Genomic DNA, 26101 nt, shown 5'->3' on the forward strand with positions numbered 1-26101 from the left:
TTGCAGCTCTGGTCAGCCTGACACAGGAACACGTTGACTTGGAAGTAAGACCCATTGATTTCAATTATGAATCAGCATGCATAGGATAGGGTGAATTAGGAGTGAGCAGTGAAGTGGCCAAGTTTGCCAATGACACCAAATTATTTAAGATGGTTGTTAAAACACAAAGGGATTGTGAGGAGCTCCAAAGGGCTCTCTTCAAGCTGGGAGGGTGGGCGTCCAAATGGCAGGTGCAGTTCAATAAAAGCAAGTGTAAGGTGATGCACGTTGGGGCAAAAAAAACCAACTTAGAATCATAGGATAGCAGAGTTGGAAGGGACCTACAAGGCCATCCAGTCCAACCCCCTGCTCAAGGCAGGAATCCACCCTAAAGCATCCCTGACAGATGGTTGTCCAGCTGCCTCTTGAAGGCCTCTAGTGTGGGAGAGCCCACAACCTCCCTAGGTAGCTGATTCCACCGTCGCACTGCTCTAACAGTCAGGAAGTTTTTCCTGATGTCCAGCCGGAATCTGGCTTCCTTTAACTTGAGCTCGTTATTCCGTATCCCATTAGGTTATACTTCAAGTATAACCTAATGGGATCTGAGCTGGTGGTGACTGAACAAGAAAGAGATCTTGGGGTTGTGGTGGAAAAGCTCGATGACAATGTCCACCCAGTGTGCGGCCGCTGTCAAGAAGGCAAACTCCATGTTAGACATGATAAGAAAAGGAATTGAGAATGAAACGGCCAGTATCAATACTGCCCTTATACAAATCTATGGTGTGACCACACTTAGGATATTGTGTGCAATTCTGGTCACCACACCTAAAAAAAAGTTATTTTAGAACTGGAAAAAGGGCAGAAACAGGCAATTCAACCGATTAAGGGGCTGGAGCATCTCCGCTATGAGGGAAGGTTACAACAACTGGGATTGTTTAGCTCAGAAAAAAGGAGGCTGAAGGGAGACATGATAGAATGTACAAAGTTATGCCTGGTGTGGAGAATGTGGAGAGGGAGACATTTCTCTCTCTCTCTCTCTCAAAATACTAGAACCCAACGGGGTCATTATCCCATGAAGCTGATTGGTGGGAGATCCAGTACAAATAAAAGGAAGGCCTTCTTCACACAGCGCAGAGTTAAATTATGGAACTCATTACCACAAGATGTAGTGACGGCCACCAATTTGGATGGCTTTAAAAGAGGGGGTGGATAAATTCCTGGAGGAGAAGGCTATCCATGGCTACTGGCCCTGATGGCTGTGTGCTACCTCCAGTATCAGGGGCAGTAAGCCTGTGTTCACCAGTTGCTGGGGAACATGGGTGGGAGGGTGCTGCTGCACTGTGTCCTGTTTTGCTGGTCCCTGGTCAACAGCTGTTTGTTCATTGTGTGAACAGAGTGCTGGACTAGATGGACGGATACAGCAGGGCTCTTCTTATGTTCTTAAGCAGAACGGTCAGGTTTTCTTCTGCTCTTGCCAAGTGACTCTGCAGCTGTTTGGCACAAGCTACGCACCAGCCATTGTGCCGTCTTCACATGACACACCAAGCCACCCCAGACAATTCAACAACAAGCCTTAGGTTCTCAGAGAGGCTTGTACAGGGTTAACCATGAAGAAGCCACTGCGCCAAGTTAGGACATCATGAAAAGTCACTCTGGAACAAACAAGGCTGACAACCGCCGTGGCTTGTTGTGTCGTGCAAACCAGGTCAGGTATAAAAATATGTTCTTCTTAACAGCTTTTTGTATTTATTCTGTTGCAGAGAGTGTCACCGATTGAGTAATTGCAGCAAAAATGCTTATTACGAATTCTTAGCCAACGAAGGGAACACCTGTTTTCTGAGCTTACCTAAGGATGTATTTGAATTCAAGATCTGTGGAAACGGCGTGCTGGAAGCCAATGAAGGGTGTGACTGCGGTAGGGATGAGGTTAGAGCTTGTGTGTTCAGGGCAACTCACTTTATACAAGGCTATTATTCGTAAGGTGTGTTTGCTGCTTTGGGGACCAGGAGGTTTCCTCACATTTTAGTCTGTCTGGAGGTTCTTCTTCTGTGATGTTTGGTTAGCGACCTAAACACTCCCTTGGTTTAAACTTGAACTTTAAACAGAGTTGGAAGGGGCCTACAAGGCCATCGAGTCCACCCCCCTGCTCAATGCAGGAATCCACCCTAAAGCACACTTGATAGATGGTTGTCCAGCTGCCTCTTGAAGGCCTCTAGTGTGGGAGAGCCCACCACCTCCCTAGGGAACTGATTCCATTGTCATACTGCTCTAACCGTCAGGAAGCTTATCTCTGTCATTGTTCTCGGAGCAGAGCCAGGGGGAGTCACTGTACTCCCTGCCCACCTGCTAGTCTAGCCTTGGCAGGCAGAGACGCTGGAAGCTGTCTGTGAGAACCTGACAGAGGTGGGGCGGGATTTGCAGAAGGGCCGCCTGGGTTGAAGGGTCAACTCTGAAGGGCTGAGCAGTGATTCTCTGTTTGGACGGGGGGCCTTGCTGAAAGGCCAAAAGCCCGTGTCTGTCGGGGGGCCTGGAGGAGTCACACTTGCCCCTTTAAAAATTCATGCCATGGCTTAGCTGTTGTCCCCCAAGAGAGATCCTAGATTGCCCTGGTTGATCTCCCAAATAGTCTCTTTGGCCATCTGCAAAGATGGATGAAGTTGCCTTTATTATTTATATTGTTGGACCAATTCCCAAATATACATGTTTTTTGAAGTAACACAGCCTTTGCTAGATGAGGGGTTAGCCCAGTGCGTAGGCCTGGGCTTGTCCATGTGCGTCCAGATGACGCACAGGGGATCCCGGGCTCAGGCAGGGGTCAAACTTCCCAGGCCCCGGGGTAATCGGCACCGCTTGTGGCCCGGTATTTCCCACAGTCTCAGGCTGAGCCCAAAACTACGGGCATGTAGACTGGTCCACTGCTTTTCCCGGCTACCGCATTTACTCGCAAGTAGCCGGGAAAAGCGGCAGACGGTGCTGCGGCCGCAGGAGTACTGTGGCCATCAGGGCAGGGTGGGGAGATGGGAGGGAATCGGAGCCAGGGTGGGTGGGAGGGAAATGGAGATCGCAGGTGGGGGGGGGGGGAAATGGAGCCATGGGGAGAGGGGGGGACATCGGAGCCAGAACGAGGGGACATTGGAGTCAAGGGGGAGTGAGGAACCCTTTAAAAAAACAAACACCTTACCTTTATCGTTGGTGCACTCCTGTGCACATGGCCCTTTAAAACTAAAAAAAATGGCGGACGTGACGGGTCCTTCCTGCATCCCGTCGCGTCTTACGTGTAGACAGGGGCAACGGCCCGCGCTACTTGTAGTACGGGCTTGCCCCTCCTCCTGCACGGATTCCAAGGTAGGGCTAAGGTAGCCCACAGAATTCTTTATCAGGAAGAATAGACAAGGTGGTGGTTCTTTGAAGATGATGGAACAGCCAGTTTTCAGTAAATTACTAACTACACGCATACACAGACACATTTTCAACTGACTTTCAAGACGGATAAACGCATGACAGATTGGGCTTGAAGTAGGAACTAACAGGTGGCACAAGCCAGGATGGGCGTCTTCCTCTTAAGCACCTTAGGAGCACAATGAGATCAGTCACGCTTCCCCAACCTGGCGCTTGAGATAATACACAGATGATGCAGAGAAGGCAGACGTGCGTAACTATGTCAAGGACAACGTTTTTGCTGTGGTGCCTTCTGTGCAAAGCCCACAGAGGACCATTCGGTGAAGAATAATTGGGGGCCCTTGACGGGACGGGACGGCGCTGGGGAGTGGCGTAGGGCTTTAGGACCTAATTAGCTGCTAACCAGACTTTGATCTTCACTGACAGGAGTGCGAAAGGAACGGCTGTTGCCAAAAGTTTTGCATATTGAAACCAGGCGCCGAGTGTACTCATGGCCTCTGCTGTAAGAACTGTAAGGTAAGACAATTGAATTCAAGACATAGACTTTCAAGACCAATTGAGTCGAGCTAGCTATTTCAGGGAAAATAGTAGTTCTCCAACAATTGCCATGTACCTGATAAACTTGACCGTTCCGAGGCTGAGAAGAGCTTTTACGTTAGCCAGATTTAATGTTCTACCTTCAGCATTGCTGGAGGGTAGATTTAAAAAAATCCCTTACAGTGAACGGCAATGTCCATGTGGGTCGGGGGATGTTGAGACAATAGCCCATGTTTTACTTTACTGCCACCTGTATAAAGACCTCAGAGTCTCCTTAATAACTCCACTTATAAAAAAATTCCCAGGTAGAACAGACAAAGTGTGTTTAGATTATCTTTTCTCAGGCATGAACACTCAAGTTACTGTAAAAGTGGCAAGATTTTGTGCTGCAGCCATCTCACGCCGTAAGGTGGCGAGACAATAATAATATTCACGTACCACATCTGTAATGTAATGTAATGTGTTAAATGTGTTAAATTGTATGGTGTTTGATTGGAGTGCTGGTTGTCATACCATAATAAACTTATTCACTGGAGTGCGAAAGGAACGGCTGTTGCCAAAAGTTTTGCATATTGAAACCAGGCGCCGAGTGTACCCATGGCCTCTGCTGTAAGAACTGTAAGGTAAGACAATTGCAGGTGCCGTTGTTCTGGCTTATGTTTCTATACCTGAAGGTCACGTAGTTACTCTCTGGTCTGCTGGCCGGCAAGATCACATTACGCCAGTCCTTTTACAACTTCATTGGCTGCCAGTCCAGGTCCGGGCCCGATTCAAAGGGGGGATCTACACTACTGCTTTTAAAGCGCTTTAAAGCACTTTGAAAACGTTTTGAAACCTCGATATGCAGCGTGTCCTGGGCCCCAACAGTTGTCAAAACTGTTATAAAGCGCTTTAAAGCAGTAGTGTAGATCCCCCCCCAAAAAGTGCTGGTATTGACATTTAAAGCCCTAAACGGTTTGGGGCCAGGTTATTTGAAGGAACGCCTCCTCCCGTATGTGCCTGCCCAGACCTTAAGATCATCCTCAGGGGTCCTTCTCCGTGAGCCCCTGCCAAAGGAAGTGAGGCAGGTGGCTACTAGGAGGAGGGCTTTCTCCACTGTGGCACCCTGGCTGTGGAACGAGCTCCCCAGAGAGGTCCGCCTGGCGCCTACACTGTACTCCTTTCGTCGCCAGCTGAAGACCTTTTTATTCTCTCAGTATTTTAACACTTAATTTTAACTTAAATTTAAATTTTACTGTTCTAACTGTATTTTAATCTTATATCAATTTCTGCTGCATGGTTTTATCCTGGTTTATTTATTTATTTATTATAAATAAATTGTGCTTTTGATACTGTATTTTGTATTTGTGCTTTTAACCTGTTGGTTGTTTTACTATGGTTTTAATTTTTGTGAACCACCCAGAGAGCTTCAGCTATGCGGCAGTATAAAAACGTAATAAATAAATAAATACCTCAATATCATGGATCTATGGATCGCAATAAAGATGTATGGTATGGTCTACCTCAATAAATAAAGTGAATCAAGCAAACTCCTGATATAGCTACAGTTATCTTAATGTCATGATGCCTTTGATCTCCACCTAGATCATTTGTATTAGACATCCTCTCTCGCCCCAGCAAGTGGTGATAGCCAAAACTCTGCCTTCAAGAGGCAGCTGGACAACCACCTGTCAGGGATGGTTCAGGGTGGATTCCTGCATTGAGCAGGGGGTTGGACTTGATGGCCTTGTAGGCCCCTTCCAACTCTGCTATTCTATGATTCTCTGATTCTATAAACCCAGGTTGACCCCATAGAATCATAGAATCATAGAATAGCAGAGCTGGAGCGTGTTCAGAGGAGGGCAACCAGGATGATCAGGGGTCTGGAAACAAAGCCCTATGAAGAGAGACTGAAAGAACTGGTTGTGCTTTTTATATTGTATTTTGTATTTGTATTTTTAACTTGTTGGTTGTTTTATGATGATTTTAATTTTTGTGAACCGCCCAGAGAGCTTCGGCTATTGGGCGGTATAAAAATGTAATAAATAAATAAATAAATAAATAAACTGGGAAAGTTTAGCCTGGAGAAGAGAAGATTGAGGGGAGACATGATAGCACTCTTCAGATACTTGAAAGATAGGGGCACAGAGGAGGGCCAGGATCTCTTCTCGATCCTCCCAGAGTGCAAGACACGGAATAATGGACTCAAATTAAAGGAAGCCAGATTCCAGCTGGACATCAGGAAAAACTTCCTGACTGTTAGAGCAGTGCTACAATGGAATCAGTTACCTAGGGAGGTTGTGGGCTCTCCCACACTAGAGGCCTTCAAGAGGCAGCTGGACAAACATCTGTCGGGGATGCTTTAGGGTGGATTCCTGCATGGAGCAGGGGGTTGGACTCGATGGCCTTGTAGGCCCCTTCCAACTCTGCTATTCTATGATTCTATGATTCTTGTGTGGGAGAGCCCACAACCTCCCTAGGGTCGGGGGGAGGGGGAGCAGGTATCCCCCTCTCCTCGGGGTTCCTGTCAACCTTGGGCCGGCTGCCCAGCTCTCATGAGATTAGGCCGGGGCCAGGGCTTGCAGCAGGCGAGCAGCCTCCCACCCAGCCACCAAGGGCCCCGGCCGTGCCTCGCTCATGCTCCGGACCGTGGCACTACCCCCTTCATGGGGGGGGGGAGCGAAGAGGCAAAAAGGGGGGGTAGGATTACCTTGGAAAGCCCGGAGGAGCCGGGCGAGGGGCTTAGCAACCTGTATCAGCTGACGTTACACATTGTTACTGTTGCTTAGCAACCTGTATCAGCTGAAGCCTGTACGGAAACTTACCCAAGCGTTATATATATATATCCATGTGGTGTTACCCAGCCAGAGACATTTGCATGTAGGCAGACTAATAATTTAAATACACGATATGCCCCTACATCCTCTGCCAACATTCATGAAAACAACCCTAACTTGAGACTTGTGTTATTGTTTTCATCAGATAGAAAATGAAGGAACCCTATGCAGGGAAGCAGCTACTGAATGTGATCTACCTGAGTACTGTAGTGGAGATTCCGCCGATTGCCCGCTAAATGTGTATAAACAAGATGGGATGCCATGTGGTACCAGGAACAACTGTTATTTAGGGGATTGCCTTGACCGTCACCAACACTGCAGGGCTCTCTTTGGCAAAGGCAAGACTGACATTATTTATGACACACAGACACAAAGAAGGACTTGGTAGTTTGCCTAATCCTTCAGAAACTGGCCTCCTGAGGCCAAGGATTTGGGACTTTCCCTAGAGAGGAGGAAAGCCATACCCGTCAGGTTCTCTCTGGCAAACTGGTACTACATCTCAAGCCCTTCCCACAAGCAAAAAATGCTTCTTCCTAATCTTGCTTCTCATGTGCAAATGGCAGCTATGAGATCCTGGTCTGCTCAAGTCAAGGTAACTTCAATGTGTATGTTGAAGCCCCCAAGGACGGGGTCCTTAGCACCATCCCAAAGACCACCTCCACCAGCTCAGGCAGGGAAACTGATAGGCAGCATGATGGCGCCCTATTCCTGTCTCTATTGCCCATCACTAGATACAGACACTCAAATTGGCCAACTGTTGAAGAAGGTATCTGTCCAAGAAGATGAGAGTCCTAATGGACGATGGCTACTGCTTTTCTCTGATCATAAAGCCTTGGTTGATGGTGCACCTCATACCCTGGTAAACATAACTGGGAGAGGCCCAGGCTTCTCCAGCCAGGCTTCTGTTATACCCATCAGGTTGGCCCACTCTTCCTGAATCAGATTGGAAGTGGGATCTACCTTGTCCCTAGCAGAAAGAGCAAACCATAGCAGCACCGTGAGACTTTAGGGTACTGCAATAAAGTCGCCAGTGTTATACAGGTTGGAGGACAAAGTGGAAAGGTAAATAGCACATAGATGTCGAAATGCCCTTCCCCTCAGGTGCCATGGTCTCCCCACCACCACCATGTATGGTGGTACCTCTCCTGCCTTGCTTCCTCCAGGCCCCTCCTTCCCCCACACACATACTGGGCCCAGTAAAATATTCTCAGCTCCCTAATTCCTTGAGAATTCAAACACGACTAAAAAAAATCAACTCCTCTCCCGGAAACTCTCAGCCAACCAGCCACTCAAATAATTACAACCATCCCGCTCATAATCTCTAACCATATATAATTAAGTCAATATACTTTCCAAGGCTATTCATTATAAAATCAATAAATTATCCAGGGCTATTCATTATAAAGCTCAATGTTAGATGTTCCAAATGTTCATCTTGATGGTTCCAATGTGTTGGTTGGTAACTGGCTGGTAAATTTCCATAGTGGCTAAACACCAGGGATTGATGTAAAAAAAAATACCAGTCCAACCCATGGCTTCCAGCTGCTGCCACCACTCCTACTCTCCCCACTGATAATGCCACTGCCTGCTGTTGGTCTCTCATAAGAACACCAGAAGTGCCCTCATGCTGGATCAGACCAAGGGTCCATCTAGTCCAGCACTCTGCTCACACAGCGGCCAACCAGCCATTGGCCAGGGATGAACAAGTAGGACATGGTGCAACAGCACCCTCCCACCCATATTCCCCAGCAACTGGTCCAAATGGACTTACTGCCTCAGATACCGGAGGTAGCACATAGCCATCAGGGCCAGTAGCCATTGATTGCCTTCTCCTCCAGGAACCTATCCAACCCCCTTTTGAAGCCATCCAGCTTGGTGGCCATCACCACATCCTGTGGTAGTGAGTTCCATAACTTAACTATGCGCTGTGTGAAGAAGTACTTCCTTTATCTGTCCTGGATTTCCCACCAGTTTCATGAGATGACCCCGGGTTCTAGTATTTTGAGAGAGGGAGAAAAATGTCTCCCCGTCCACATTCTCCACACCATGCCTAATTTTGTCCACCTCTATCACGTCTCCCCTTAGCCTCTTTTTCTCCAAGCTAAACAATCCCAGTTGATGTAACCTTCCCTCTCTAGGTTGCAAGACACAGACTATGGGTTCTACTGGTGCAAATAAGATCTCTGATAATTTTATCTCCTAGTCAAGGTGTGAAAGGAACAAGGCCAATATCTAACTTAGCTCTTTGAATAAATTTAATTGTGCTCCACAAGGTGTGTGTGTGGGGACTTCTTTCTTATCCTTTTGGTATACATACCTTCTGTATTCCTGACATCTTTCCTCCCTTCCTGTTCTCCCCCACCCTGCCCATCCTTCTCTTCAATTTGCAGGTGCAAATCCTGGCCCATTGAGTTGCTACAAGGAAGTGAACATGCGTGGAGATCGGACTGGCAACTGTGGCAAGGATGAATTTGGATTCAAGAAATGCAAAGAAGAGTGAGTTATGCTTCTGGGAAAGTGTCCAGTTTCCTGGATCATTTTCTGCGCCTTTTCCAACTGTACAATATCGTTTTTGGGGAGAAGTTCAAGAAGAATCTGCAATGAAACACATCATTTGGAAGGAAAAACCCAGATAGATGCGACGGTCAGGAGTGCCTACTATCAGCTTCGGCTGATATGCCAGCTGCGCCCCTTCTTAGGCCATAGCTAGACCTAAGGTTCATCCCTGGATCGTCCAGGGGTCAAACCTGTTCATCTAGGTGACACACAGGGGATCCAGCGCTCAGGCAGGGGTGAACCCTGGATGATCCCAGGATAAACCTTAGGTCTAACTGTGGCCTTAGAGTCAGAAGACCTAAAGACAGTAGTGCACGTGCTGGTAACCTCAAGGCTTGACTTCTGCAATGCGCTCTACATAGGGCTACCATTCTACCTAGTTTGGAAACTTCAAGTAGTTCAAAATATGGCAGCCAGGTTGGTCACTGGTACATCTAGGGGTGAGCATATTACCCCAACATTAAAATCACTCCACTGGCTGCCAATTAGTTTCCAGGCAAAGTACAAAGTGTTGGTCATTACCTTTAAAGCAGGTTTGGGTCCAGGTTACCTGCGGGATCGCCTTCTCCCATACAGTCCACCCCGCACACTCAGGTCCTCTGGGGTGAACTTACTTCAGTCAGCTAAAACTAGGCTGACGTCGGTTTCCCAGAGGACCTTTTCTTCTGTTGCCCCCAGATTGTGGAATGGCCTGCCGGAGGAGATTCGTAATATTAACTGTCTCTGTGATTTTAAGGCAGCTTTGAAGAGTAGCCTTTTCCGGCAGGCCTATCTAGATCAATGTAAAATCATGAATTTTTAAGATGTGTTGATTCCTGTTCTAATGTTGTTCCCCGCCTCGATCCAAAGGGAGAGGCGGGTAAGAAATAAATAAATATATTATTATTATTATTATTATTATTATTATTATTATTAGCCAAGTACATTCTAACAACAACCCTTTCTCTTGCTTCTTGTTCGTTTTGCTTTGAATTTTCAACCCGCCACACTCCCCAGTTTTTCACTGGTTTCCTTTTTGTTTTGTCATTCACATTCCGATTTTTTCCTCCAAAGAGCTCAGAGCTGATTACATGGGTCTTTTCCCAGTATAACTCAGGTCTGATAAGGACATGCAATTACATGGAACCACTACTTTAGGAGAACTATCAGTAGTTCGACAGATGATAGTGGGTCAACATTACCCAGTGAGCTTCCAGGCTAAAATTATTATTATTATTATTATTATTATTAGTAGTAGTAGTAGTAGTAGTAGTAGTAGTAGTATCCCACCTTTTGCCCAATACTGGACCTCAAGGCGGCCTTACAAAGTTTAAAACATACATTGTGAAACCTAGGAAAAGAAATGTACCCCCCCCCATTATTATTATTTTTTAACATTTAAAATACACGACAAAATTATAAGTCATTAACATAGATGGAGGGCCAGGTTATTCCCCAAAGGCCTGCTGAAACAAAAAAGTTTTAGCCTGCTTCCGAAAGCCCATCAAGGAGGGAGCCAGGCTAGCTTCCCCGGGAAGAGAGTTCCAGAGCACCGGAGTAACCACCGAGAAGGCCCTCTCCCATGTTCCCACCAAGCGTGCCTGTGAAGATGGTGGGACTGAAAGAAGGGCTCCTCCAGAAGATCTCAAAGCACGGGCAGGCTCATAAGGGAGAATACGTTCTTTCAAATAACCTGGACCCGAACCATATAGAGCTTTATAGGTCATAACCAGCACTTTGAATTGTGCCCGGAAACAGACTGAAAGCCAGTGGAGCTGTTATAACAGGGGAGTTGTCTGCTCCCTGTAACCAGCCCCGGTCAACAATCTGGCTGCATCTCTTTGAACCAGCTGGAGTTTCCGAACACTCTTCAAAGGCAGCCCCACGTAGAGCGCGTTACAGTAATCCAATCGGGACGTAAGTAAGGCATGTGTCACTGTGGCCAGGTCTGACATCTCTAGGAACGGGCGCAGCTGGCGCACTAGCTTTAACTGTGCAAATGCACTCCTGGCCACCGCCGAAACCTGGGTATCCAGGCTCAGGGCTGAATCCAGAAGTACACCCAAGCTGCGGACCTGTGTCTTCAGGGGGAGTGTCACCCCATCCGGCACAAGCTGAATCCCTATTCCCTGATCTGCCTTTCGACTGACCAGGAGCACCTCTGTCTTATCTGGATTGAGCTTCAATTTGTTCTCCCTCATTCAATCCATTTCTGCCAACAGACAGAATGGGCCTTTGAACACAGACCCCCCACTCACTCCATATTCAATATGCTTTCCTGCCATTACATCACACAGTCTTTCAATGAAATGGTATGATACTGTTTTAAATGGATACTGCTGTTTTTATATTGTTGTTTTTATGTTTTTAAATTTTGTATACTTTTAACTTTTGTAAACCGCCCAGGGAGCTCCAGCTATGGGGCAGTAGATAAATGTAACAAATAAAATAAATAAAATAAATGATTAGGTCTTCTATAGTAGATTTTAATGATGGGATATATGCCATCAGCTTTCTCAAGCTCTGCTCCCACCTTCATACTGAACTCGGCTGCAAGGGCGATGCTTCTTTCATATACAGGAGGGGGGGTCATAGAATCATAGAATCATAGAACAGCAGAGTTGGAAGGGGCCTACAAGGCCATCAAGTCCAACCCCTGCTCAATGCAGGAATCCACCCTAAAGCATCCCTGACAGATGGTTGTCCAGCTGCCTCTTGAAGGCCTCTAGGGTAGGGTGACCATATGAAAAGGAGGACAGGGCTCCTGTATCTTTAACAGTAAAGTGGAAAAAGGAATTTCAGCAGGTGTCAATTGAAGAGGGTGAAATTCCCTCTTCATCACAACAGTTAAAGCTACACTAGCTATAGTAGAGTGGCCAAATACAAAAGAGGGCAGGGCTTCTGCAGCTTTAACTGTTGTGATGAAGAGGGAATTTCACCCTCTTCAATTGACACCTGCTGAAATTCCCTTTTCTACATTACTGTTAAAGCTACAAGAGCCCTGTCCTCCTTTTCATATGGTCACCCTACTCTAGGGTGGGAGAGCCCACAACCTCCCTAGGTCACTGGTTCCATTGTCGCACTGCTCTAACAGTCAGGAAGATTTTCCTGATGTCCAGCTGGAATCTGGCTTCCTGTAACTTGAGCCCGTTATTCCGTGTCCTGCACTCTGGGAGGATCAAGAAGAGATCCTGGCCCTCCTCTGGGTGACAACCTTTTAAGTATTTGAAGAGTGCTCTCATGTCTCCCCTCCATCTTCTCTTCTCCAGGCTAAAGCTGCCCAGTTCTTTCAGTCTCTCTTCATAGGGCTTTGTTTCCAGACCCCTGATCATCCTGGTTGCCCTCCTCTGAACACGCTCCAGCTTGGTCAGGAACTTGTGGCCCTCCAAATGTTTCGAACTACAACTCCCACCAGTCCTAGCCAGCATAGTCGATGGTGAGGGATAACAGGAGTTGTAGGCCAAAATATCTGGAGGGCCGCTGGTTGCCCAGCCCTGATATACAGCACACAGTGCTTCTCCTTTCTCTCTTCTCCTGTCCTTGTAAAACAGCCTCCAGATTCACAGAGCCCCAACCTACCGCTCGAGAACCCGCGTGGTACAGAAAAGCCTCAGACAGAAGTCCTCAGTCACCAGCTACTCTCCTTGGCCTTTACTGTATGGAAGCTGGCTGTGAGGGAAACCTCGAGGCAGCCCAGGGCGGCCTACGGTTGCTCTTCGCCAGAGGAAACAAGGAGCTGTTTCTTTCTCCGTGCTCTTCTTTCAGAGACGTCTTTTGCGGAAGAGTCCAGTGCACCGACGTTAAAAATGTTCCAAGAATTTCAACTGGAGAAGCCATACTTCAGACTCCTATGGATGATGACATTTGTTGGGGTACAGAATTTCAGAAAGGGGATGAAGAATATGATCTTGGAGCAGTAAAAGATGGATCACCATGTGGGGCTGCCAAGGTAACGTCATAAAGATGCTTAGATCATCCTCCGAGGCCCTTCTGTAAGGGCCCCTGCCAAATGAGGGGAGGAGGGTGACTGTTAAGGAGAGAGTCGTTCCCGTTGAATGACCCCCAGAGAGACTCGCCTGGTGCCCACATTGGCCACAGCGAGACCTAGGGTTTATCCTGGGATCATCCAGTGTCCACCCCTGCCTGAGCGCTGGACGCCCTGTGTGGCACTTAGATGAACAGGTTTGACCCCAGGACAATCCTGGGATAAACCTTAGGTCTAGCTACGGCCATTGTAGTCTTTACAGCAGCTTTTATTTCCCCAGGCTTTTCAGCCCTTCAGTTTTAAAAAGTCCACTTTTATCTTCATAGAATCATAGAATAGCAGAGTTGAAAGGGGCCTACAAGGCCATCGAGTCCAACCCCCTGCTCAGTGCAGGAATCTACCCTAAAACATCCCTGACAGAGGGTTGTCCAGCTGCCTCTTGAAGGCCTCTAGTGTGGGAGAGCCCACAGCCTCACCAGGCAACTGATTTCATTGTTGTACTACTCTAACAGTCAGGAGGTTTTTCCTGCTGTCCAGCTGGAATCTGATTTCCTTTAACTTGAGCCCGTCATTCCGTGTCCTGCACTATGGGAGGATTGAGAAGAGATCCTGGCCCTTTAGGGTGGATCCCTGCATTGAGCAGGGGGTTGGACTCGATGGCCTTGTAGGACCCTTCCAATTCTGCCATTCTATGATTCCTCTGTGTGACAACCTTTTAAGTATTTGAAGAGTGCTCTCATGTCTCCCCTCAATCTTCTCTTCTCCAGGCTAAACATGCCCAGTTAACCACTTGTTAACTACTTTGGCATTATTCTCTTGTGTTTTTATATTATGTTTTATGATGTGATTGTATTTTACGGTTTTAAGCTTTGTAAACCGCCCAGAGAGCCTCAGCTAATGGGCAATGCAGAAATGTAATTAATCAATCAATCAATCAATCATCGATCTGTGAACAGGGCAGAAGGAGCAAGTCCTGTGCCATTTGGATCTGGCAGTACTAGACATCATAATGACGGGAATTAAAGTCAGCTGGAGTTCTTCTTCGTAGTCTCTATGCGTGACACACATGGGCTCTGGACCTGCATGGAGCCCCATTTCAGGAAAGTTCTATAGCTGAGAAACCATTTTGCAAGAGCCTCCCCGCACTGTCCTAATGCATGTGTCTTTACTGGGTTCCCACCTCTTCCCTCTGTTCTTCTTCAATCACCATTGTGGTTGCCTCGTTGAGAATTTCGCTCGTCGTTAGACTGTGCTGAGATATTGTTGTCCTTTCTTCTGTTCCGGCTATCATTCTTCTATATTCAAAATATTTTACCTTTATTTGTTTCTTTGCCTAGAGGCATGTGGCTTTGAAGATGCGCTTTAGAAAATTTGTTGGGTGTCGTAGCAAGTTCCCACCAACAGATGAACGTTCCCTCTGCTTATTTTGCTTAGGAGAGGGCCACACTGTTGACACCTGCCACATAGAATCATAGAATAGCAGAGCTGGAAGGGGCTTACAAGGCCATCGAGTCCAACCCCCTGCTCAAGGCAGGAATCCACCCTAAAGCATCCCTGGCAGAGGGTGGTCCAGCTGCCTCTTGAAGGCCTCTTGTGTGGGAGAGCCCACGACCTCCCTAGGTCACTGGTTCCATTGTCATACTGCTCTAACAGTCAGGAAGTTTTCCCCGATGTCCAGCTGGAACCCGGCTTCCTGTAACTTGAGCCCGTTATTCCATTGTCAGGCCTTTATGAAGCAAGCTCACCAAAATCAGACAGGCTGCTGGCGGTGTTGTGGAAGAGGGCGCTGGTGGCTGTGGAGACTCCTAAGACTCTTGATGGCTCAAGCTGCCCCCTCTCGAGGCTGAAGGGGTAATCAGACCTCAGTGAGACTACCTCAAAATCCACGGAGGTATTTGGCCCTGATTTGCTCTAACCATGGGCCATATGGACCTGCCATTTACACTGGGGAAAAAGTTTGGGGGTTTACAAGTACTCAGGGCACAACTCGTTGAATTGCACCCTAGGAGTATTTTCCAGATGTCTGTGTGTCTTAAAAGTTTAGGCAGTGTTTGTATATAGGACTGAATTGTAAAGAGATAAAATAAGTTATCTGAATTCAAGCTTTCCTGCTGCCCATGTATTATTAATACATTTATGCATCCAATTTCTAGATATGCATGAACAGAACATGTGTTGATCTGAAAATTCTGAATTATGACTGTGATTTCTCAAAATGTAACAACCAGGGGGTAAGTAGCAAACCTATTAACTTCCCAGACCAGGGTGGGTCATTGGACGGTTTGTTTGCGTGCAGCGTGTCTCAGTTGCCTACTAGGTTCTGTAGCTGTTCTGCTCAAAGCTATGTATGTACATAAATAAGTAAATACTAACAGAATAAGTAAACTTTAACAGAAAAGTTAAAAAAGGGGGTTAAACACACTGGAACATATGATTTTAGATCGTTTTCTGCTGATGCTGGCTTTTAAATTGTTTCACTGTGTTGCATGATAAACTGGTTAAGATATTTTAGAAGAAGGCAGCGTCTGAGGGGGACATAGGATTGTTCTGTTTCTGGGATCCGAGGTTGGGAACAGGGCTTCAACCTCAGAAACCACGCCTGCCTCCCCCTCCCCTTCATAGCCAGCACAGTACTGCCTACCTCTCCCCACTCAGAAATGGAGTAAGGAGGCAGGGGCATTGGGCAGGCCCAAGGGCTGTGAGGGGAGAAGACAGCTGGCTTATACAGCTTCCTATGCTTGCCCTGGCCTCCTCCCCTGCCGTCAGTGCCGGTGCTACCATAGAGGCCACTCAGGCAGCCGCCTAGAGTGCCAAGCTAAAGGGGGCGCTGAACGCCGCACCTGGAAGCCGCTCTCCCACAGCGGCTCTGAGAAGGCAGCCCGCCCGCCCCAGTGTCCTGGCTTCGCTTCAACTGGGCGCCCACCCAGCTGAAGCAAAGCCAGAATGCTGGGGTGGGGGGACGGGCGGGCGGCTTCAGAACGGCCCACCTGGAAGTCGCTCTCCCAGAGCAGCTTCCGGCCGGGCGCGCCGTTCCGAAGCCACCCACCCCCACCCCAGTGTCCTGGCTACGCTTCGGCTGGGCGGGCGAGATGGTGCCCTGTGCCCAGGTACGCTGGGGTGAGTGTGGGTGAGTGAAAGCAGCTCACCTGCCTAGGGTGCAAAATAGTCTGGCACCGGCCCTGCCTGCCGTTCAGATTAGGGTGACCATATGAAAAGGAGGGCAGGGCTCCTGTAACTTTAACAGTTGCATAGAATAGGGAATTTCAGCAGGTGTCATTTGTATATATGGAGAACTCGATGAAATTCCCTCTTCATCACAACAGTTAAAGGTGCAGGAGCTATACTAGAGTGACCAGATTTAAAAGAGGGCAGGGCTCCTGCAGCTTTAACTGTTGTGATGAAGAGGAAATTTCCCCATGTTCCCCATATGTACAAATGACACCTGCTGAAATTCCCTTTTCAATACAACTGTTAAAGATACAGGAGCCCAGTCCTCCTTTCCATATGGTCACCCTAGTTCAGATGCACCACGGCTAGATGGGCGAAATCGTCTAGTGAAAATGCAGGGCTGTCAGAGCACGGAGACAAGGATTGCCTCCATACACCAGCCATCCTACTTTGGATCCTCTGAAGCCTTCAACTTCGGAGGCTGCTGACTAATCTCCATTGCGCCCTAAGACCAATCAGTAGCCTAAGGCTGCAATCGTATTCCCACTTACTTGGGAGTAAACTCTGTTGAGCACTGTGAGATTGCCATTTGAAAAGTTAACAGAACTCAACCAACCTTGAGTAAACAAACCAGTTATTAGCTGGCGGTGAAATGGAGGGAAGGAGGAAGAGGCGGTCACCTTGAGCTCCATAAGTACGGAGTTCCAGAGAGTGAGTGCTCCAGCTGCAAAGACCATCCTATGTGCCCTCTTAGGCCTTATCCTGGCATCCCTGATGTGGTGCTTGAAATTAGTCACAGGATTTCCTGAGCTGTTGTTGTTTATTCATTCGGTCGCTTCCAACTCTTCGTGGCTTCATGGACCAGCTCATGCCAGAGCTTTCTGTCGGCCATTGCCACCCCTAGCTCCCGCAAGGTCGAGTCCGTCACCTCCAGAATATCATCCCTCCATCTTGCCCTTGGTCGGCCCCTCTTCCTTTTGCCTTCCGCTTTCCCTAGCATCAGCCTCTTCTCCAGGGTGTCCTGTCTTCTCATTATGTGGCCAAAGTACTTCAGTTTTGCCTTTAATACCATTCCCTCAAGCGAGCAGTCTGGCTTTATTTCCTGGAGTACGGACTGGTTTGATCTTCTTGCAGTCCAAGGCACTCTCAGAATTTTCCTCCAACACCACAGTTCAAAAGCATCTATCTTCCTTCGCTCAGCTTTCCTTATGGTCCAGCTCTCGCAGCCATAGGTTACTACGGGGAATACCATTGCTTTAACTATGCGGACCTTTGTTGTCAGTGTGGTGTCTCTGCTCTTAACTATTTTATCAAGATTTGTCATTGCTCTCCTCCCAAGAAGTAAACGTCTTCTGATTTCCTGGCTGCAGTCAGCGTCTGCAGTAATCTTTTCGCCCAGAAATACAAAGACTGTCACTGCCTCCACATTTTCTCCCTCTATTTGCCAGTTACCAATCAAGCTGGTTGCCGTAATCTTGGTTTTTTTGAGGTTTAATTGCAACCCAGCTTTTGCACTTTCTTCTTTCACCTTTGTCATAAGGCTCCTCAGCTCCTCCTCGCTTTCAGCCATCAAAGTGAGATTGTTAATGTTTCTTCCCGCGATTTTAACTCCAGCCTTGGATTCGTCAAGCCCAGCACGTCGCATGATGTGTTCTGCATACAAGTTGAATAGATAAGGTGAGAGTATACAGCCCTGCCGTACTCCTTTCCCAATCTTAAACCAGTCCGTTGTTCCGTGGTCTGTTCTTACCGTTGCTACTTGGTCGTTATACAGATTCCTCAGGAGGCAGACAAGATGACTTGGTATCCCCATACCACCAAGAACTTGCCACAGTTTGTTATGATCCACACAGTCAAAGGCTTTAGAATAGTCAATAAAACAGAAATGGATGTTTTTCTGGAACTCCCTGGCTTTCTCCATTATCCAGCGGATATTGGCAATTTGGTACGCTAATATTATTGGGAGGATCAGGAAAGGACTTTTTGACAAACGACCCTAACCTTCTCCCTGTTGGCACAGCCCAGCATTTCAATAATTCTGTATACCCACATTGGTACGATTCACTGACTCAGGAAATCTCAGGGCCCAGAGAGTTTAATCCACAGACAAGTGTGTAGGCAGGACCTAAATGTTGGCAGAATGTTGCCGTTCCAGTACCATAGGGAAGAGGCTACACACAGACAAGTTCTCAAAACACGGCAAATCAAGATGATAATTTACTAATCTAGAATCTTAGCACAAAGACACATGTGATGAACGGAATGCCGCTATGCAGAACCTCAGGGGCAGGGCCTTCTCTGTGGCGGCCCCCACCCTCTGGAGGACCCTCCCTCGTGCTGTTCGGGAGGCGGAAAACATAATATCTTTTAAACGCCTCCTGAAGACACAGCTTTTTACGCAGGCTTTCCCCCGTCTTCAATGCAGCTGGTTTTATATCGCCTTTGAAACATTTTAATGTTTAAAAATTATACTTGTATTTTACGTTTTTCAATTGTGCACTGCCCAGAGGGCTTCGGTTGATTACACAGTATAAAAATGTAATAAATAAATAAAAATAAATAAATAATATATTTTATTAAGTCAGAATTTATGAAAAATGATTTAAGTGATAGTGTTAGGAGGGCTGTTAATATGATTCATAATGCAGAAATAATCAACTAACATGAAAAAAAAATCTAGGGGATAAATTCATGCACTTATTTCCTCTTCATACACTTGATTTATTTCAGGTGTGCAATAGCAAAAGAAATTGCCATTGCACTTACGGATGGGCCCCACCCTTCTGCAGCGGCAAGGGATTTGGAGGCAGCGTTGACAGTGGGCCCGCTCCAGAACAGAGGAGTGAGTTATCAGGAAACCTCAGATTCTTCTTCTGTTTTCTCTTGTCCTTCCTTCCACCTCCCTGAAGTCGTTCCAAGTGTGTGCTTTGGGGCCCTCTGTATTAAACAGTCAATTATTTCTCATCAATGGGAAGTTAACACTTATAACCCCCACCCCCACCCCACCTGTTCAGCCTATACACATTTCAAACGGTCACGAGTGTTTGGAGATCGCATGGCAGAATGCACGGCTGGCCTTTCAGCCCTGTATGTTTGTTCCATACAGTCAACACTAGTGTAGTTGGAGCAAACATAATGTCTGCATGAAGTGTGAAGCAGGTCATAGTCTGAGAGAAGAACCCTGGGCCAAGGCCACTGCTCTATGTAGTATGGTAGGGTGACCCTATGAAAAGGAGGACCGGGCTCCTGTATCTTTAACAGATGCATAGAAAAGGGAATTTCAGCAGGTGTCTTTGTATGCATGCAGCACCTGGTGAAATTCCCTCTTCATCACAACAGTTAAAGCTGCAGGAGCTATACTGCAGCTATACTGGGATCAGATTTAAAAGAGGGCAGGGCACCTGCAGCTTTAACTGCTGTGATGAAGAGGAAATTTCACCAGGTTCTCCATATATACAAATGACACCTGCTGAAATTCCCTTTTCATAGAATCATAGAATAGCAGAGTTGGAAGGGGCCTACAAGGCCATCGAGTCCAACCCCCTGCTCAATACAGTTTTCAATACAACTGTTAAAGATACAGGAGCCCGGTCCTCCTTGGGGGGCCTCCGGCATGGAATATGCAGGTGAGGTAGTGACTGGGTGCATTCCACACAGGGACCTGAATATGTCAAGCAATCTCTCCTTTCTTTTTTTCCTTCCAGAATCCAAAAAAACCTTAATGCTAGGTTCTATTATTGGGGTGGCAATGCTTTTGCTGACTCTTAGCATAGTGCTGAAGAAATATCTACATACTTGGTAAGTAACCTCTCCATCATTCTCACTTGACGTAATGAAGCTGTGCCCTTGCTGCGGATTTTCAAGTTCACCTTCCCTGCCACTGTTCTTTTCCTCAGGCAGCCTGCCTAGAGGTCAAGCACAAGCAACCGAAGTTCGCTGGGCTCCTTAACTATTGTTGCTTGCTCTGTAGGAAAGAACACCCGAGTAGCGCTCTTACTCGGTATAATTTACCAGTTGATGCAATGGCTTCAGTATGTTTTCAGGTGGCATGGTTGGTGCGTGAGAGGAAGGCAAAAATTCAGGCAAGACAACCGCTCCAGTGTCCATCTCTTGCCTGAATGCAGAGAGAGAGAGAGAGAGAGAGACCACTGACTTCTCTTTCTTTTGCAGGACCTGGCTTGGAAAACTGATTGGGGGGAAAATATCTCCAGAACCAATGGATTCTGTTTCTTCTCCAGAACCAATGGATTCTGTTTCTTCTCCAGAATATACTGTAAGTATCTGCAAGCATGTTTGTGAAAGGTTCTGGTGATGAACCCACGGTCATTATTTCCTTTAAAAACACTAAAAATAAGGAGGAGGAGGAGGAGGAGGAGGAAGGGTGAGTGGGTGGGAATAGATGAAGCTGCCACCTGATAGCAAGCCAGAGTGATGGTCCACCAAGTCCTCTACTGGTTACCCTCACTGGCAGCTGCTCTCTGAGGGCTCAGGCAGAAGTCCTGCTGAGAGACCCTTTACCTGTGTAAACTGCCCAGAGAGCTTTGGCTATGGGGTGTATATAAATGTAATAAATAATAATAATAACTAGAGGTGCTGGGGATTAAATACGGAAATTTATGCATGCAATTCAGTGATCACTGGATTAGCCCCGAACGTCTCTTCACTGGCTTCCAGTTAGTTTCCAGGCAAAGTATAAAGTGTTGGTTATCACCTTGAAAGCCCTACATGGTTTGGGTCCAGGCTACCTGCGGGATCGTCTTCTCCCGAACAATCCGCCCGGCACTCAGGTCCGCTGGGAAGAACTTCCTTCAGCCAGCCAAAATTAGGCTGACAGGTATTACCCAGAGGACCTTTTCCTCTGCTGCTCCCAGACTGTGGAATTATTTATTTATTTATTTATTTATTTATTTATTTATTTATTTATTTATTTCATTTCTATACCGCCCAATAGCCGGAGCTCTCTGGGCGGTTCACAAAAATTAAAAACATTCAAAGTATAAAGCAACAGTATAAAACCATAATATAAAATACAATATAAAAGCTCAACCAGATAAAAACAACAGCAATGCAAAATTACAAATTTAAAACACCAAGTTAACATTTAGTTATAGACTGTTAAAATGCTGAGAGAATAAAAAGCTCTTCCCTTGGCATCTAAAAGCATATAATGTAGATGCCAAGCGAACCTCCTTAGGGAGCTTATTCCACAGCCGGGGTGCCACAGCAGAGAAGGCCCTGCTCCTGGTAGCCACCTGCCTCACTTCCTTTGGCAGGGGCTCGCGGAGAAGCACCCCTGAGGATGACCTTAGGGTCCGGGCAGGTACATACGGGAGGAGGCGTTCCTTCAGATAGCCTGGCCCCAAGCCGTTTAGGGCTTTAAATGTTAATACCAGCACTTTGAATCGGGCCCGGACCTGGACTGGCAGCCAGTGAAGCTGGAAAAGGACTGGCGTGATGAAGCTGGAAAAGGACTGGCCTGCCAGAGGAGATTCATCAACTTAACAGTCTTTTAGCATTCAAGAAAGCCATAAAGACTGATCTCTTCCGGCAGGCCTATCCACTGGAATTTTAGGATGCTTTTATTACGTTTTTAGGAAGTTTTAACAATGTATATTGTGTTTTGATTAATGTTTTATGTGTTCTATGCTGTTGTTGTTCCCCGCCCCGATCAGGATGGAGCGGCGGGTTAGAAACTTTTTAAAATAAAAATAAACTAAAAAATAAATCAGGCACATTCAGCAAGCCAACCAGGATAATACTCATGTGTTGTCTTTTAGGGATCAGTTACAAGCTAACCGTCAGCAGGTGACATGTTGTTCTGTTCTGAAGCAAGGTTATTTGCTCCGCAGAAGACATTTGTTTGTATCTGAAGGTCGCTGAAGAGCCTGTGGCAGAGGAAGAAGCAAACTCCGCCTGCTTCCTTTGTACTAATCATCCCATGCTCCCCCCTTCTGCTGTTTAATCTCCATTTGCTTGCTTATTCTCATCTGCCATCTTTGAACAAAGTGTTCTGTCTTTGAATACTGTATGCGTTGGTCATTGGTGTGATTACTCAGGCAGGAGTAATCACTGCAGCTCCATGAAGGAAATATACCAGATATCAACCTCTCTTGAGATTCCTTCAGATTTGTTGTGTTTAAAACCTAATTTCCTCCCCACCCCGCCTCGGAGATTGACCTTGAAGGATATTCATAGGAACGCACTGATCCATCTAGCCCACTATTACCCGCACTGACTGGCAGAGGCGAGGGATGTACGAGAAATACGTTTCATTTTTCATCAGGATTTACCCAGTTTGCACCTTCTGGATCAAACACGGACTGGGATGCAATCTGCGATCAAAGCCCATACGTTTCCAAGCTTGGAATGTGCTTTGGAGCTTGCAAAGAAAATGCATTCAACGTTTGAAAAACCCGCACGAGAACGCATACTTTTGAAAACGTGCACAGACACAGTTTAATCAATGGGAGAAGGATGTGTACATTTCAGAGTTGTGTACAATTGGTTTGGAAAAAAATACACATAAAATTATGTACGGATTTTCATGCAAAACAGGGTGGGGGGAAACCCAAAGTTTTCAATCTGATACAGGCTCGAACTGGAACAAGCTTCAAGATGGCATTCAGAGAATGTCAACAAGCCCGAGTTTCGTCGGTTTGCGCATCCCTCTCCAAAGTTTCAGGCAGGAGTTTTTCCAGCAGTGCCTAGAGGTGCCCGGGATTGAACCCTGGGACTTTATGTGTGCAAAGCACGCGCTTCCCACTGAGGTGTTACATTTCTTTACTGCCCAAGAGCCGAGAGGGTCACAAGTAAAACCATAAAATAATGGGCTGCTTTGACCTGTAGACAGTGGAACAGTAACATCTGCCCTGTGCTTAAGGCAGAACCGTATGTGTGCCAACCCACATTGGCTCCACAGTTTGAACACCCGGACTTCACGTTTTGTTTCCCCATGCGCTGAAAAATTGAAATCACATCCGTTGTGAAGTGGCCGGGCTAAATAACTGTGGGCAAGGCCTGGACAAAAGGGCCCCAGTCCCAACCCCATGCTGGGAGACCGGGTCCACGCACACAGATGCTTTATCTCTTATCACACTTACACCCTTATAACACTGGCAATTTCATATTTCCTTCATCCTGGAAACACTGGTGAACACTCTAGAGCAGTATTCGCCAACCTGAACTGCTCCAGATGTTTTGGACTACAACTCCCAGCATTCCTGACCATAGCCCATGTCAGCTTGGGCTGATGGGAGTTCAAGTCCAAAACATCTGGAGGGCACCAGAGGGTAGCAGTGGAGTCTCTGGGGCATGTCTTTAGCAGTGGAAGGGAACGTCGGTAGGCTTGATCCAGTTTTAGGGCTCTAGAAGAGCCTGGACTACCAACTTGACTTTTCAAATCATTATCAGTCACTTTTATCAGTGACTTGAATTTTACACTGCAGCAGTGTCCTTTTGGAACTGCATATTTTTTTTCTTGGAACTGCACATTCTGTGTATGGTTGTAAGTTTTCTAAAAGCCCTGATAGCATCAGAGAACAGCTCTACCATTTGTGGTAGGTCTGGTGCCTGAGCAGTGACAAGGCCTGCGCACCAGGTCTCCTTAAACAGGTTCTACCCTTCTGTTGTTTCTCATAGACCTTGTGCCCAGATAGTGTCTTTCCATCCACAGCAGAAACCCTCAATTCTTTCCCTGACTCTCTTCACCCCTTAAACACAGTGAAGAGTGTGGTTAATACTGGGGTATGAAGAGAACCTGCTCTGTTTGCGGTCCCCTCCCAGGAATCTCCTCTGCAGGCAACACACAATAGATTCAGGTACCTCCACAGCACACAGTCTCAGCTCCAGGGCCTGCACTAAGAGATGGGGAGAGGTTCCACTCAGCCCTCCTGCAAGAGCCAAAAAAAGGCAGGTTCTTTTAAAGTTATATACATAGAAACATAGAATAGCAGAGTTGAAAGGGGCCTACAAGGCCATCGAGTCCAACCCCCTGCTCAGTGCAGGAATCCACCCTAAAGCATCCCTTTTTTTTAAAAAAAAATTTTTTTATTCATTTTCAACACTATATAAACATAGATAAACATTACCAAAATATAACTGAAACAAAACACAATAAGAAAAAAAAACATCAAATATCTGCTGCATACATATTGAATGATTGTTGAGTACAAATATCAAAAACTATTACATATACCTTATCATACTACAACATCTTCGTTCTTAACATAAAAGTGCACCCCCCACCTCGGGATCATTCTTGAGTCCAAAATCTAATCGTTTCTTCTGCTGGTGGTTTCCCACTTCCCTTAGTAAACACAAACACTAGGAACTGTTTCCAAATTCCTTCGAACTCATTTATTTTAGTTACGCCTTTTCTCCACTTAATATTACATGTCAGTTTATCATTAATGGCTATATCCCATACTTCTTTGTACCATTCCTCAATAGAATATTCCCCTTGGACCTTCCAGTTCCTAGCTACCATCAGTCGTGCTGCAACCAACAAATTCGATATCAGCTCTATATTTCCTTTTCACACTTTATATCTTCAAATAGTGACAGCAATGCTATTTTTGGTGTTTGTTCTATTTTCATTCCCACTATTTCTTCAATTTCTGAGAACACCATCTTCCATAATCTTTGTACATATTTGCATTGCCACCACATATGTAAATACGTTCCTTTTTCCCCACAACCTCTCCAACAATTTGCTGAATGTTGATCACTTATCTTATTCAATCTGACCGGGGTTAGGTACCACCTCCATAGGATTTTAAAATAATTCTCCTTTATTCTTACTGATAAACTTCTCAACACTCTTTGTTTCCATAGTCCCTCCCAGCTCTGTCGCCCTATTTGTATCTTCAAATCTGATTCCCAAACCATTTTCTCTGTATTCTCTCTAAACTCCTTCTCTAACAATATTTTATATATTTCACTCATTAATCCTTTTGAAACTATACTCCCTCCTTTCCCTTCCTCCTTACTTACTACTAATTCTTCAAACCTCGTCATCTTTCTGCACATTCTATTATCTTTAATCCACTTTTTATTCCATTGCTCTAATTGACCATATTCTAACCAAGATAGCTTCTTCTCCTTTAACAAATTTTCCATATCCTCTCTTGTTTTGATATCTCTTACCCAATCCTTTAATCTTATTTTATTTTTCTCTTTTAATATTTTACATAATCTACCCTTTAGATCCTCTGGGAAATTCTTTAACATTATTATCGGTGCTAAGGGAGAGTTGCTCGGAAGCAGCTTCCCTTTAAATTTACTCCAAATTTCCCATTGAGTCCTCAGGAGTGGATTATCTATACTTCCAACCCACTTTCTTCCTCCGTCTTTAAAAAAAACATTCTCCAAATTCATCTCTACCTTATTTATGGTTTTTTCTTCCATCCAATATAAATCTCCTACTCCCATAATTGCTTCTACAACATGTCTTAATCTATTTGCTACGTAGTATAATTTTATGTTTGGGAGACCCATTCCCCCCTTTTTTTGGCTTAGGTACCAATTATTTTTATTCACTCTTGCTCTCTTTTCTCCATTACAATATTTATTAATAATATTTTGCCAACTTTTTATCTCGGTTTCTGATATTTTTATAGGTAACATTCTAAATACAAAATTAATTTTAGCTAATATCTTCATTTTTATTAAGGCTATTCTTCCG

General features: G+C 46.0%; 1 protein-coding gene across 1 annotated transcript in view; it reads left to right on the plus strand.

Annotated features, from left to right (window-relative positions):
• The window catches only part of LOC134399723 (disintegrin and metalloproteinase domain-containing protein 29-like), a 66653-nt gene that overhangs the window by 35603 nt on the left and 4949 nt on the right, over window positions 1–26101 (plus strand). The window contains exons 12-20 of the mRNA XM_063127809.1: window positions 1740–1905; window positions 3805–3894; window positions 6877–7069; window positions 9122–9227; window positions 13032–13215; window positions 15405–15482; window positions 19150–19261; window positions 20124–20217; window positions 20390–20450. Of these exons, the coding sequence (XP_062983879.1) occupies window positions 1740–1905; window positions 3805–3894; window positions 6877–7069; window positions 9122–9227; window positions 13032–13215; window positions 15405–15482; window positions 19150–19261; window positions 20124–20217; window positions 20390–20450 (1084 nt within the window). The remainder of the gene's footprint in view (window positions 1–1739; window positions 1906–3804; window positions 3895–6876; window positions 7070–9121; window positions 9228–13031; window positions 13216–15404; window positions 15483–19149; window positions 19262–20123; window positions 20218–20389; window positions 20451–26101) is intronic.

This window comes from Elgaria multicarinata, chromosome 5 (genome assembly GCF_023053635.1).
Source record: "Elgaria multicarinata webbii isolate HBS135686 ecotype San Diego chromosome 5, rElgMul1.1.pri, whole genome shotgun sequence".
Taxonomy (NCBI): domain Eukaryota; kingdom Metazoa; phylum Chordata; class Lepidosauria; order Squamata; family Anguidae; genus Elgaria; species Elgaria multicarinata.